The 15,812-nt window shown below is 42.1% G+C and overlaps 1 protein-coding gene across 7 annotated transcripts in view; it reads left to right on the forward strand.

Moving 5' to 3' along the window:
* Nucleotides 1-15,812, forward strand: part of psda (pleckstrin and Sec7 domain containing a) — a 55,932-nt gene that overhangs the window by 12,462 nt on the left and 27,658 nt on the right. For all 7 annotated transcript variants that reach the window (XR_014598002.1, XR_014598003.1, XR_014598004.1 and 4 more), the window contains exons 4-7: nt 2,014-2,288; nt 2,370-2,647; nt 5,107-5,341; nt 5,423-5,682. Coding sequence is in view for 1 of the 7 variants with exons in the window: in XM_084021849.1 (XP_083877975.1) it covers nt 2,014-2,288; nt 2,370-2,647; nt 5,107-5,341; nt 5,423-5,682 (1,048 nt within the window). In the remaining 6 variants the exon portion in view is untranslated. The remainder of the gene's footprint in view (nt 1-2,013; nt 2,289-2,369; nt 2,648-5,106; nt 5,342-5,422; nt 5,683-15,812) is intronic.

A 15,812-nucleotide genomic window follows, 5' to 3' on the forward strand; every position in this document is an offset into this window, starting at 1 on the left:
ATTCGACAAATTAATCATCCCGTTTTAACGCATTCATTTTGACAGCCCTAGTAGAGACGTAACATTTTAGAAACTTAAATCTCCTTTCAACCTCTCAGAATAATAAATGTCGCTATTACACGTTTAACCATAACTAGGTCAAAAGAGAATGAAGATAATCTGAAACGATTGCATTGCAATATGTCCCACAAACCCGATAGTTGTCGGACCCTGGTCAGAGTTTGCTGATGCTATGCGATGATTGGCCAGTCTGCGCTCAAAGGGCAGGACTAAGCGAAAGGAGCAGTTATTAATATTGGTACACTTCCATCCTGTTCCAACTGAAACTGATTTCAAACATCCTTGTACAGAGAAATTAAATTTAACAAAATCTATCAGTGTTTTATTTGCGGAACAGTTTAATTCCGTTTCACTGGGGATACAGCCGTATCAGCAGTACTCACAAAGTTCTCATCCGTGGTAAAAGGTTAAAAGGTCATTCTGTTTTTTCTTGTATTGTTTCTCCACTCAGGGAAGTAAACAAGCAGATTCAGGAGCTTCCAGTCTTCATCTAAGCCAATTAGCTGAAGCTTAACATCAGCTAGAACAGGTCTTACAGTATGCAACTCTACTCAAGTATTACTACACTACTACCAGTTCCTGCTCTTTATTTAGCATCTTTTCTCAGACTGATTAACTGAAGTCATTGATGTCTGCTGGCTGTGGAAATGTTTGGTTTTATCGTGTCCTAATATCTATGCCTTGATTCATTCTAGTACTGTATATTTAAGCTACATCTACTACATTTAATAGTTTTAATTGCTACATTTATAAATACAATCAACTGCATCATCTGCGTAGAAACGTGAGCCCACAAGACTGGAAGGGGTGTAACGGTACGCAAAATTCTCAGTTGGGTACGTACCTCGGTTTTTGGGTCACGGTTCAGTACGTTACAAGAGGGAAAATTCTAAATACCCATTTTTGTTCATTTATTTAGAACACTATAAACATTCAACAGTTGCTCATTGGTCATACTTTATTCTTATTCATACTGGCATATTGTCAATAAAAAATAAATACCTAAAATAAATCAGAGAAATGTGTGTAATGTGAATGTTACCCATCATTAGACCTGTTGATAATTCCTGAACTGAGTTTTAGCTTCTGCTTGTTTATACAGGACAGGATGCATAATGACCTCACACTTAAAACTTTGATCTATGCTTTAATTCTTTATTGTCTATGATCGCGTGGTCACGTATATGCAGCGATAAACACAATTAAATGGTAAATGGCCTCATTTATATAGCGCTTTTATCCAAAGCGCTTTACAGGAATGACTGACATTCACCCATTCATACACACATTCACACACCGACGGCGGAGTCAACCACGCAGGGCGACCGCCAGCACGTCAGGAGTGATTAGGGCTCGTCTTGCTCAGGGACACCAGGCACTCAGCTAGGAGGTGCCGGGGATCGAACTGGAAATCTTGCGGTTGCCAGTCAACCCGCTCTACCTCCTGAGCTAATCCCCCCCCAATTAAGCATTGTTCGTAACTTTGGTGTGAATGTGCAGTGGGAGGAGCCTGAACGCTGTGGGGAGAAGGACTCGCTGTCCAGTCTGATTTTGTTTGGTTCTGCTAATCGACACATTCAGGTGATGCTGTCGGAAACTAAATGTCTGAAGTGTACTCCGATGAACCTGATTTCAGTTTAACAGTGTCCATAGAGTTTATCCCAAATCATGATCCATTGAGATTTATTAACCCAGCTTAACTGCCTAACATGCTACAGCTGACAACAACTGTGCCCTGCAAACAATTTCCAGAAAAAACTTGCTCTCCAGCATTTGTTTCCGTGTGTGCGAGTAGTAAAAACAGACAGAGTACCGTTATAACCCTAGAGGCTAGATTTTGTTTGTAAAAATGTAAAACGGAACAAGTCTTACCGAGTGTAGAAACTTATGGTCCATCTTTTCAGGACTTCGGGTGTAAAATCAAGCAATCAGCAGGCTTCTTTTGTCGTACAGGTGCTCCGTCCACGACGCCTCCTGCCAGCGGCTCGCCAAGTCCTACATCTCCCTCCTCCCTCCATCTGAAACCAGCCAATCAGAGGAGGGGGCGGGGCAGCGAAGGTCCAAGGTTGTCGCAACACGAGGTGCGGCAAATTGAGGTGGAACTGTTGACACCTTACCTCCGAGGTTCAACCCCTAAGACAGGTATCATCCGCCAAACAATTAAATACTCCGAGACGGATCTGGACGCTGTGCCGCTGCGGTGCTACAGGGAGACAGACCTGGACGAGGTGAGCTGATTTCATCTGATCTGGTTCTTCCCTTCTAGTCTTAAAGTTCTTGTTCGATAAATATTGACCATTATTGTGTAGGTGATGCGGGCAGAGGCAGATGCAGCTGAAGAGGCGGACTCTGCCTTTGGGAGTAACCGCAGCGTTCTGGGAAACTCCAGCTTCAGCCCCGCCGATTCCTCCCCAAAACCCTGGACAGGTGGTGTGAAGGAGGAGGGTGAAGAGGAGGAGGAGGAGGAGGAGGAGGAGGAAGAGGAGGAAGGAGTGGTGAGCTGGGCCAGTGTCCGGATGCTGGGAGACCGACAGAGACAAAGAGCCACCAAGGAGGAGGATGAGGTGTTCAGTCTGCTGCTGAAGGGGTGAGAGGTCCAACTGTTACATTAAAGCCCAATCGAGACAACTGTACCCTCCAATTATAATGATGCTCTAATGGTGTGTTCACACCAAAAGCGAAAACAAAATGTTATCTGGCAAAATTGATACAAAATAAATGTAAACACGTCCTGAAGTTGCTGAATCAGACATGCAGGAAGCAAACAGTATCCTGTGTCTGTGGTCCCCCAGAGGTCTATGATAGTAGCTCATATTAGTCCAGAGACCAGACCAGACTATGTGGAGAAACCAGAGACTGTCAATAGTACAAACAACAAGGTCGCTGCTATATTTGTCTAGATGACCTTATTTGGAGTGTTGCTGGAGCAGCTACAATCTTAGCATCCTTTTTATCTGTTTATTGCAATTTAATCACAGCTAAATATTGGGTTCATCCAGCTGTAGTAAACCAGCTGACGTGTGTCTTGCTTGAATATAGCTTGGTGAAATCCACCGAGCACCTCTGGGTGATGCTATGAACAGGATGGGGTTTGTTTTCCCAGTGTATCTGGTACTTCACAACAATGTACAAAGCAGCAATAATGGTTATTTCAGTCATGATTGATGAAACGTTGTTGGTGTGTACATGGAGGTAAGCCCCACCCCCTGTCTCTTGCATAGCGTGCGAGTGATGCAAATAAACACAAATCATCCCACGGTCAAACTTTTGGTGTGAACACAGCTTTTGGTTTGGAACTGCATTTCTAAGAGATGTAAACAGGAAGTGTAGTGCTACCATGGAATTCTGTGAGTTCCGCTGTGACCTACTTTGTGTTTTACCAATATTTGTATGTAGGTTTGCAGTGTTCTCATGGATGTACAGACAACTATCACTGGCAGACAACTAATGAAACTGAGTTGTGAATCACGTTTGGGGGGGAAACATACGACCAAATATAACTTGACATAGCACAAAGTAGTTTCAAAGGTGTCTGTGGGAGTCCATGTAGGGAGGAGGTCTGAGTGGTGGACGGGTCAAAGGACACAGGGCTTTCCAGGTTAGAGTCCTGTCCAAGTAGTTTTGTTGCATTTGGTTGTAATTTTTGTCCAAACAGGGAAAAAAATGATTGTGGTACAGAAGAAAGATACAGATACGGGGAAGTTCTGCAGCATCTATTTCCTTTGATTTCTTACTGGCTTTATGGATGTTTCCTCTGGATATAATTATATTCCCAGAAAGAGTAAGTGTGTTCACATTTTACTGTGTTTATGATTTTTGATGTGGGGGGGTCAGATTTTAAGTGCCGATATTTTATCGATACACGGAAGGCAAGTATAAAACTTAAGTAACACAAACATATACTAATACTAATATGGAAATGGAATCAGCAGCTGTAAAATCACCAGCTGTTGCATTATAAAGGTGTAGCTTAGTGAAAGTGCAGTCAGATACTCGTCCTTTCACAACTCCTGATGAGTTCTCCTTCTCATCTTTCCTTGACCTCATGGCGTTTTTCCCCCGAGGTCAAGGAAAAGTGACTAGAAAGATTTTAAGTGTTTTTACTTTATCTACCACAGCCACTGACTCATTCACTCCTTCCTACTCACTATCCGTGGAGTTCTACGTAGAGGAGTATTTAGTGGACTTTATCGTAAGCTCATCGGTAAAATGAGAGGAAACACTACTCAGGACATTTTCTCTGTTTCGTTAATTACGTCACTACTGTCGCACAATTAAAATGTGTCAGAACAACAGTGGCTCGTTGACCATCCATGAAAAATATGATGACATAATGACATGGCATCTTCAACTGCTTATTCGGTGTCGGGTCACGGGGACATAATGCTTTTTAATGAATACATATTGTTAGTTCATTTGTTGTACTTAAACTTCCCCTGATAAGCAGTGATGCAGTCTCTAGGGCTTTTATTGTGAATGCGTTGTCAATTAATAAATACATTCAAAGTACTTTGTACAATACTTTTCAAGATGAATTGTGGGATGCTTTGAGTCCACTATATAGGGTATAATTATTCTCACTCTACATTGAGACAGCACCACAACATGGACACACTGCCTGTCGATCACACTGACTTTACTCATGACCACCAGGAAAAACTCAGCACCATCTACTGGACTGATGAATGTCATTTTATAAACCAAAAGGTTTAACTTGTATTTGCAATATTAATCATTTAGAATAAAATATCGATAGAAATTGTATCTTGTTTAGACACTTGAAGTAAGAAATATTTCATGTCCATAATCTGCTACCTCTGGATTTTAGAGCCCGCAAAAAAGACCTCCCTTTCATGATCCAAGTCTGTATCTTTAACAGTGCTGACCCACTTTAGTTTGTAGCACTTCCTATAGAGCTGCTGACCAGATTCAGTCCAGTCGTTCAGGACAAACCCTCTTTCAGGATTCTGGAGGACATGCTGGAAAAGGACATGGCGTACACGTGAGCCTGGTGGTTTTAAAGTTTGCCATTTGCTTTCTCTTTAGGCCGTTGACGGCGTCCGACTCACAAGGCGGCCTCAAGTCCCCGATCTCCATTGGCAGCCCCCGCCGACCCTCCGAGGGCAACCTTGACTCCTTCAGCCGCCACTTTGAAAGCATCATGGAGTCTCACCGGGCCAAAGGCACATCATACAGCAGCCTGGACAGCGTGGACCTTCTGACCTCTGGATCCACGTCTGTGTTCACCTTCGACCTGCCCACCCTCACCCCGGAGATCCAGGTAGGAGCTGAGAGCCGAAAACAATCACGTCTACGTTGAGTTTGACTGCAGGAGGTAATGGCAATGTGTTCGTGTGTTCAGAGTCAGATCTGCGAGAGCGCCAAGCAGATCATCGAGCTGAGCTTCGCCCCGCTGGCCCGTCCGGACCCATCCGCCCCCTCGGAGACATCTCGCTCCGAAATCACTCTCAGTGCCTCAGGGGCGGGGCTTCGTGGCGGCTCCAAAGACGACCACAGCCCTCCGGTTCGATCCAAGTCGGAAAAAGAGTCGTGGCGTCGCTCCATCCTCAAAGATGGCTTCCGCAAGGCGAGCTCAGCCCCCTCGCTCCACAGCAGCTCCCGGTGAGTCACAGCTGATGGTGCAGTTCCACACTGAGAACAGGAAGTCTCTGTTGTTTGTGTTTCTCTGGGAATCATTCATTACAACACACTCTTTATCTTTTCACATAATCAACTGACAGCAGGTTATTGTCCTGCTGTAGGAATATCTTTTAGTTTCTTTATTCAAATTCTAATTTCAATTCTACATACAGTGGTTTGAAGGATAAATGTGCTCTTGACTCCAGTTGAAACTTTCTTCTGTTGCTGTTGTCTTCATTGTTGTCATGGAATCAGGATGAAAAAGGAGAGATCATTCTGTTTTATTACAATACTCACATGTCACAGGAACATGGAACCACTTCGTGGTTGGTTGCTTGATCCGTAGTCATTGCCTGTCGTTATGAATCCCACTGCTTAGCTAGCATAGGCCACGCGTCTAAACACGACAAAAACTTAACTTAACGAGATTTTCTCAGGTCCTGTCTCCTGACTAATGACTAAAGGTCAATGTCTAACCCAAACCAATCACCAACCAGCTACACTTACCTTATCCCTCCTGTTCTTACTGGCTGTGAATTGATCCCATTCTGATTAGCTGCAGTACATATCTGCAAGCCGATGACTGTATGTGAAAATCAAGACTTTATTCAAAATATAATCTAGATAAAAAAAATTAAATAAAAAAACCCCAATGAAGCAGAAATTAAACCTGCTGTAGTAACACTGATCAGCCACACGGTGACACCAAAGACACATGAAGTGTCATTTAGTGTGTTTTAAGGATTGGATGACTCTTTGTTTGGTCCTTTCTTTAAGTTTTTGAGGTTTAGAAGAGATTTTGTCAAAATATTATTTTTTGGAAATCTGTTTATTAATTTTACAGCATAACAAAATCTAAATGTGTGACAGTTAAAACTGAGGAATGCATTATGAAGGTCCTCACAAGTATTGAAACACAGTGTGTGTGTGTGTGTGTGTGTGTGTGTGTGTGTGTGTGTGTGTGTGTGTGTGTGTGTGTGTGTGTGTGTGTGTGTGTGTGTGTGTGTGTGTGTGTGTGTGTGTGTGTGTGTGTGTGTGTGTGTGTGAGTGTGAGAGAGTGTGTGTGTGTTTATGTGTGTGTGTGTTTATGCGTGTGTGTGTTTATGTGGATTTGACTGGACCGTATGCGAGGCGGTGAGACAACACATGTGTTTAATTATAGAGTGTCTGACGTGTAGCTGAGCTGAAAATACACACACACTGTGTAGTTGGGTAAAGAGGGCGACACTGAGCAGTCTTGCTTTTTGTATTTATTCAAGCCATTTCTGAGGAGAACAAACCAAAGCTCTGTTTTTCAGGCTTCTAGCAGACAGAGTTTCGTGAAAACAACCTGTTTTCTTTATGAACATTATGACAGTTTCAAACTGAAAACAAAACATTGTGTTACTCATGAAGCTTAAGTGAGAAGGTTTTAGGTTTAATTTTGTGGAGGGCATCAGAGAAACATGAGGATGTGTTGAGTTTGTTTATTAAAGCAGGTAAAAACAAACGCCCTCTAACAAGATCCGTTAAAAATATAAATACCTGCTTCTCTCTGCTTCTCTCTGAAAACATTTTATTGATGATGATTAATGATCGGTTTTAAAGATTCAACTACCAGAATGAAGAAAACATTAAATAAGATGACATGTTGTTCAGCCTACACATGTTCCTGCAGTCAGACTCTTCGTCCGGTCTTTGTTGTGGTGTTGTCAGACCTGGTCCTTCCTGTCCTGCCACGGCCAAGCTGTGCAGCTAATTGAACAATGGACTCATTGATTAATAGACTCATTGGTTAATGTACTCATCGATTCATGGATTCATTGATAAATGGGATTATTGGATCAGGGACTGATTGATTAATCGACTGTTTTCAGCTGTACTTGTTACTGTTGGGTGTTAAATTTATTAGTAACTAAAAATATTGTACATTTATAATCTCAAATGTACCTCACATTCGTACTTGAGCCCTCCCAGACTTTCCTCTGTGGTCAGTATCATTTTGTCTGAGATGTTTTGGTGATCCGTTCTGGTTCCACATCTTCTCTGCTTCCAGCTCCACATGATCTACTTTCACTTTGAACCAAACCACAGCGGTCACATGACATGACTGACTCTGCACCAACACTAAATGGCTCTCAGATCAGCGACAGTTAGTTAATTTGAAACTGTGATGGAGGGTTTGCTTGAGCTGAACTCTGCTATTACAGAGTCTGTGTTTAACAATTAGTCAGCATCTTATTATTCCCTCCACGTCTTTCTGTCCGTTCACCTCAGGAAACCTTTGAAATGTCCCAGTAGTTTGAGCCTCAAGCGTTCAGAGAGAGGACGTTGAAGTCTGTGAATTATTTCAGTCAGATGTCTCTCGTGTTTGCATCGTGTTGGTGAAAGGAATTTGAATCAGTCTGTGTTTTAGCAGTAGCAGAAAATGAAAATACTAAAAATAGTAAAATTCAGTACTTGGCTAAATGTACCTTACTCATCTTAGTTATTATTCATGTTAGGTTAAAGGTTGGTAATTCTATTCAGAAACACTTTCTGTTATATTCCTTGAAATCCTCATAACATACATACCGATAGCCATCAATAAATGAAATGCTCTGACATAAAAACATAAAAAAATAAATAAAGCTGTGGCCATGGCAGGACTGTTAAAATCCCATCCAATCAAAAAAGTCCGGCAGGAGAAAATAATTGGCCTGTCTGTCAATACTTACTTCCTGACTGAACACAAAATAAATTTTTTATATGATTATTCCATTTACTCGAGGTGATGAATTATTCCAAACCTATATCAGCCATGTGAAAAAGTAATTGTCCCCCTAAACCTAATATCTGGTTGTGAACCCTTGACGGCCACAACTGCAATCAAATGTTTGCAATAACTGGCAATGAGCCTTTAACATCGCAGTGGAGGAATGTTGGCCCATTCTTCTTTGTAGAATTGTTTTGATTCAGCCACATTAGACAGTACTGCCCGTTTAAGGTCATGCCACAGCAGCGAGGTGGACTTGCTTGTGTGCTTTCAATCATTATTCTGCTGCATCACCCAACTGCACTTGAGCTTCAGGTCAGGAACTGATGGGCGGACATTTTCCTTCTGGTAGAGAGCAGAATTCATGGTTCCATCAATAATCAGTTGTCTGGGTCCTGAAGTAGAAAAGTAGCCCCAGACCATCACATTAAAACCACCATGTTTGACTGTTGGTGTGATGCTCTTATTGTGGAAGGGTAGCCCCTTTTAGACAAACGATTCAAAATATGCCACGAACCAGAGCGTTTAGATAGAACTTTGTTCACGGAGTAACGCAACGGTTTCTGCGTTTAGATAGGTGTTGCAAAACGAGTGAGACGTCCCACAGGGCGACCACTGTCTCGTCTGTGGACTTGTCGGCCGTGTGACGTATTCAATGAGTGTTGGAAATCGGATCAGCTCGATGCATCAAAACAACTATGAAAGGTGAACTTTTGCTCGTCTCGCATAGATTCTGTTCAACCGCAAGTGAAGCTGCTGTGCATCATAAACATGTCAATGCGTATAGCGGTGGCCTCGTACGAGCAACTACCGGCAGCCTCGTACGAGCAACTACCGGCATTTTATCTTCTTATCTACGCTTTGAACTCGTTAAATCCGCCGGCAGCTTGTCACCCTGTAACGTGTCTTCACTACGCCACATCTTTGCCACCTCGGGTGCTCGGAGCGTTTAGATTAACGACGTATCACCTTGTCTCGCCTCTGATGCGGCTCTGTGACGACCTCCGTTGCCGCCCCAGAGGCGCAATATTCTGTTACACCTTTCCGCCTTGGCGAGGGTTTAGACTGACGACGGGGCGCAGTAATGGTGGAATACTCCTGCTACGAGAAGGCAGTCTAAAAGGGGCTTGTGTTGGATTTCCACCAGATGTAACGGGACCCGTCTTCCAAAAAGTCCTACCTTTGACTCATCAGTCCATAGAATCTGATCCCAAAGGTCTTGGGGGTCAAGAGGTATTGTCGGTGTGTCCTTCTTACTGTGGAATCATGAACACTGAGCTTAACTGAAGCAAGTGAGACCTACCTCCTTTTAGATGTTATTCTGGGCTCTTTTGGGACCTCCTGGATGAGTTGTCGATGTGATCTTGGTGGAGTTTTGGTGGCCAGTCGGTCACCACTGTTCCATGTCCTCTTCATTCGTTAATAATCTCACTGTGGTTCACTGGACTCCCAGAGCCTTAGACATGGCTGTGTAACCCTTTCCAGACTGATAAATGGCAATTATTTTTTCCTCATATGTACTTTTGATCGCAGCATCATGTGCTACTTTTTGAGACCTTTTAGCTTCACATTGCCCGGCAGGTTCCATTGTGTTCCAAGTGTTCTTGTACAGCAACTGTTCTGGTAAGGGAAGTGTTCAGGTATGGCAACTGTTCTGGTACAGGAACTATTCTGTTATGGGAACTGTACCAGACTGTGATGCAGCCTGTCATGAGGATGCTGGCGTTCATGCCAAACTACCCCAGTCTTCTCAGGAAATGAAGTCGCTGGCGACCTTTTCTGTCACTAGGTCTGTGTGACGTGACCAGTAGAGGTCCTCTGTGATGTGACCCAAGCAGCTTGAAGCTGCTGACCTTTGATCTGCTTTCCACCAATATGGATAGAAAGTCCACCTTCCAGCTCTGCTTTTCAACCAAAACTCATGAACACATGCAGATATTTGAGGAATGAAGTGAAAACAGTGGATGTGCTGCTGGGTGGTTTCAGTGTTTCAGTCTGGAGGAGTTCAATGTTTTCCTTTGGCCTCCTTCCACTGGGTGTGGACACACACACAATTCAGATTCCATCATAAAATGTATTCATTTTCAAATCGAAGTGCATAAATGTTTCTGCTTCTTCTTCTTGTTCTTCTTTTTGTTCTTATTCTTATTCTTTTCATTCAGTGTAAAGAGTCTCCTCCCAACACCACAGACACACACACACACACACACACACACACACACACACACACACACACACACACAGACAGACACAGACACAGACACAGACACAGACACAGACACACACACACACACACAGTTTTATCAGCCTATAGAGGGAAATTCCAGATGGATTCATTCAGCCAGCGTTTCAGAGATGGGTTGGAGAGAAGGACCTCCCACTCCTCAGAAAACTGGTGACACTCCCTGAACACAAACTCTCCTCCTCCTCCTCCATCTCTTTGTGTGGATCTTTTTCATCTGCTGTCTGGGTGCTGTGACCTCTGACCTCTGACCTTATTATGCTTGGCTGCTTGTGATACTGGTTCAGGAATTGAAGCATGTCTGAATCCTTTTATTAATAAAACCACTACTATTAATGATAGAAGGAAACTATCAGGTTAAGTATAGGTACATTGGTAAGGCCTTTATTGAAAATTCAAGTTTAGTTGTAAACAGTCATTTTTTATTAAATAAGATTAAGTTTGATTTTAAATAGTTTCTGTATTATCATTCGTTTCCTTTTATTGTATAAAAATATTTGTGTAGTGATCATAAAAAAGCCAATTAACTCTCTCTTTTCCCTGCACATCAACAACACCTAAACATTTTAACTAAATTTATTTGAATAAAAATAATAGTAATAGACAGTATGTGTGGGGTATTTTATACCAAATGATGCAATGAAGTGTGCTTAATAAGAAAATGTACATGTATGTAAAATACAAGAAGAAACATTAAAAACAAAGCATTAAGAACAGGTTTGTTATTTAAAAAGACAAAGAAAGAAATTTAAAAATGAGATCAAGTTGTAAAGCCGGTTTGGAGCTTAACTTTGAATCCATTGTTTTGTAGTTTTTATTCATAAAATTAATTTGTGTTTTCATTGCAGTTATTTTTGCTTCTAAAACCGACGTTGTAGTTGTTGAATCAAAGTAAATGTTTGTAACGGGAGAACTGAGGCTTTTTGAGCTGCTAGAAAAGTGTTGGATACAAACTCCCAGGAAGGTCGATGGAGTGAAAGGAAGGTAAGAGGAGACAAAGAGAGGAAGAGGCGAAGGAGAGGAGGAGCAGGAGGAGGAGGAGGGGCGTCCCGGGTCAAACGGGGGAGGAAACGCATACCTCCTCCCCCCTTCAGTGGAGCAAAATAACCCAGCTGATGGACGAGAGTGGAGGGAGGAGAGGAGCCGACCGGGACGAGAAAGAAAGTTGTTGAGAGAAAAAGGCTGCGTTTTCAAAGAGATTTTCAAAGTGTAAGAAACTGAGAGGAGGAGGAAGGAGCTGACGGAGCCTCGAGGAGGAAAACTGAAGCAGACGGGGGAGGAGGAGGAGGACTAAAAACAGACGGATTATAGAGGAGCCGCTGCAGCTGGAGGAAAACACTCTGAATGAGACGGACTAAGAGCAGGAAACACACGGTCTCTCGCTTTATTATGACGTCATCAGATGGATGACGTCACTCCGTTTCTCGTCGATGTTGTGGATGTCGGTTGATTGGCAGGTGCTCTCTCTCTGTGTGACATCACAGGGTGACAGTGTGAGAGTGGGTGGGGGCACACCGATATGGCCAGCTACCTGCTGTGCTGGGGGGGCGGGGCTCTGGAGGACAGGTACCTGTACGCCCCGCCTTACCCGGCCGTGTACAGGTGAGTCTGCTGCTCAGGATCCCCAAGGACGCTACGGATGTGAGAGTTCCCATCTGTGCCTGCAACAAAAATGTTATTTTAATTTAATTTAGTGTAAATCTGCGTTTGTCTGAACACAAATTTGCAAAATTGGGTAAAAGATTTGGCCTAAAAGTAATTTTTTGTCATCATACTATATGTTGTCTTCAGGCAAAAGATTTGAATTATTTATATCATATTACATTATATGTGGGGGAAAAACAGTACTCCCATCATGTGCTCAAAGACTATATATGGCATGGTAAGAAATTGTGTAGGCTATATCAGAAGAAAAATGTGCATGCATTTGCTATGCATGAGAATGTGAGAGACACAGCAGATTTATGTTCCTCTTGTTGTTTTAGAGTATCTATCTATTTTCTAGTGGAATGGGATAGGAGGCGGTACATAAGGTTGGGATGAATTTTATTTGATAGTTGAAAAGATTAGCTCATGACCCTTTTCTAGCTCTGTGCACTAAAAGTTGCAGATTGCTTGATGCATGGATGCTGATGGGTCTTATTTTGTTTTCTCGGAAGAAAAAAATATTGGATTTTGATATAAAAATACTTAAAGAAATAGATTTTGGGCATATATAAATAGGTGAATAATGTGCCTCGGGATTTTAAACTTTATTTTGCATGCGAGCGATTAGCTTTAGCAATTAGCATTAGTGCTAGCAATTAGCATTCGCTAACATAAAGGGCCATCGTGAGCAGTAAGTTAAAAACAGTGGCCTCCAGCTCCATCGTGAAGTGATGTAGACCAAGCCCAGCAGTTCATGTGGTGTCCATCGGAGAAGAAGTAATTATATCTGGTTATTGTCTGGAATTATGACGTTTGCTGCAGTTTTCCCTGAGGAAGAAATCCTCTGATTTTCTTTGATTTCTGCTGCATGTTTCAGTCACTTTCCTTCAGTCGGACTTCAACAGAGGGAAACAAACAGCAGATTTTGTTGTAGTGATGCAACTCGGTGAAATGTGTTGAAGGATTTTATTTTGTGAATTATTTGCTTGTTCTTCTATCAGAGAGCGGAGACGGACTCGAAGGTGCTTTATCAGTACAAACAAGCTGATTGATTCAAAGAGGTTGGATGTGAGTCATCTGCCTCCACATTGTGTAAACCTGCTGAAGCACTCACTTCATCAGCTTATTTTATACACTTTAAATAATAATAAAATATATTACAACAGCATATTTATATTCAGAATTTATGATCAGAATATAAACATTTAAAACATGTTCTATAACACAATAATGAAGTTGTAAGTCTGATGTATTTGTCAACTCTCATAACTTCAATATATTATAATTTATTCTATGTTCAAGCAGCAGCCGCCACATTACGTTAATCAACTGCTACTACATATATAACTACTATTACTACATTATAGTGTGTTATCAACCGTTTATTACATTATGTACAGCTCATAAACGTTAAATCCTGAGTGTGCCCACCAGATCTGATCTTTACTGAAAGTCCATTAATATATGGACCTCACGTGACCCTCAGGTCTGGATCCTCCTGGTAGATCAGCTCCTGGTATCTTTGTGGTTTCGGTTCAGTTTCAGTGCTAAACAGCCTGAACTGGGCGATCTGACTCAGCAGTAACTGCTCTGCTTAGAGGCTCCACTTCAAACAGAATCCATTATGAACCTTCCTGTGTTCTTCACTGAGTCCAGACCTTTCTGATGAATTAAAGTCCCTGCAGGCGGAGGATCTGCTCTGGAGTTTTAGAGGAGGTTTGCTGTTTTAAGTTTTTCTACTAAGCATCTATTATAAATCAAGCACTCGTTCCACAGTGAAGCCTGAATTTAACAAGTTAGAGCTGAACTCTGTTTAACACCTTCTACTTTCTGACAAAACACACAGCACATATCAGAGAGGAGCATCGAAGTGAGATTTGGATATAGTTTCACTAGAGTTGAATGATAACTGGTAGATGGACAGATGGATGGATGGAAACTGCTGCTCACAATGCTTTTGAATGGGTCTTAAAAATAAAGCCAACATAGAAGTGGCAACATCTGCAGTTCATCCATTGGCCACTTGAGACTCTAAACGCAAGTCAATCCCCATAGACCTCCATGTTAAAATGTTACAGCAGAAATAAACATTTACAGCCAGGTAAAAGAAACGCTTTTGGTCATTGTTATTGCTAATATCCTTGTTCATGGCAGTCATGACAGCTAATTAATGACTGCTAAATTCATGACAGCTTGTTATATATATAAATCTATCCATCATCTACCGCTTATCCTGTATTCAGGGTCGCGGAGGGCTAGAGCCAATACTAGCTGTCATTGGAAGAAGGCAGGGTACACCCTGGACAGGTCGCCAGTCTATCACAGGGCCAACATGTAGAGACAGACAACCATTCACACTCACATTCACTTCTACGGACAATTTAGAGTCACCAATTAACCTATCCCCATCCTGCATGTCTTTGGACTGTGTGTGCCGGAGAACCCGGAGAGAACCCCTTATACGGGGAGAACTCCACACAGAAGGAACCCCCTACACCACCGTCGTCCCTGTTGTATAACTCCCCAGTTTAAATTATATAAGGACTTTAAGTTATGCATAAGGGCGGGGCTACTTTGAGTTTGCTCCCGCGGCGTTCATCTTTTCCAGTAGGCACATTTTGTTTTTAACATGTTTTTCCCTAGCCAAAGTTAGCATCCCAATAAATATCACAAAACATGAATTACGGATGGACCTTGCTAACCAAGCACTAGCATTAGCTGGCAACTTAGTGTTAGTTCTGGTAACTAAGTGTTTGTTATGCTAATGATGCCTGGCTCCGCCGGACCTTGTTCCTCTCCATATCTAGCCTACCATTCACATATGGTCAGTACTGGTTCCGAAACAAAAAAGATGGCAATGGTCCAAATCATAGAATCCTGGATGTTTGATTGATAAACTGCACAGAGAAGCTCTTTTAAGAAATTCATGATGAAACTATGTTTGTGTTTCTAAAGGTCTTCAGTAGGGCCACAGAAATTCAGACATTGTGTTGGTGTTTTGGGTGTTGTGGTTTCAGACTGGATGAATGAAAGCTGACTGACACACCCTGGAAAATAACAGTCTGTCTCATACTCTTTCCTCAGCGTTTCTCTATATTTGTTCCTAGTTGTTTTCTATATCCTGTTTTTCTCCTTTTATCTCTGACTCAGATTCTGCCTTTTCTCTTCTGTTTTCTCCCTGCCGGTCCATGACTCATTGTTTTAAGCCTTTTTTTTCTCCGTCGAGACAGCTGGTGGATCAAACCAATCTCAGCTCAGAGACGAGGACCTTCAGGGTGCTTTATTTTGTTGCTAGATGTTGTTTTGTTGCTTTAACTGAATTAGATAAGTTTGGAGAATCGGGTAGAGCCTCTGGTTTGTATTAAACATGAAATATTAAATTAGGCTTAATGAATATGTGACATCACTCGTAAAGAAGTCCAATATGATAAAACCATTTTCTGAGAAGAGCAATATATTTCCGCACATATTCAATGAGCCTTATTCTAA

Source organism: Eutrigla gurnardus (assembly GCF_963514095.1).
Source record: "Eutrigla gurnardus genome assembly, chromosome: 11".
In the NCBI taxonomy this organism is placed as follows: domain Eukaryota; kingdom Metazoa; phylum Chordata; class Actinopteri; order Perciformes; family Triglidae; genus Eutrigla; species Eutrigla gurnardus.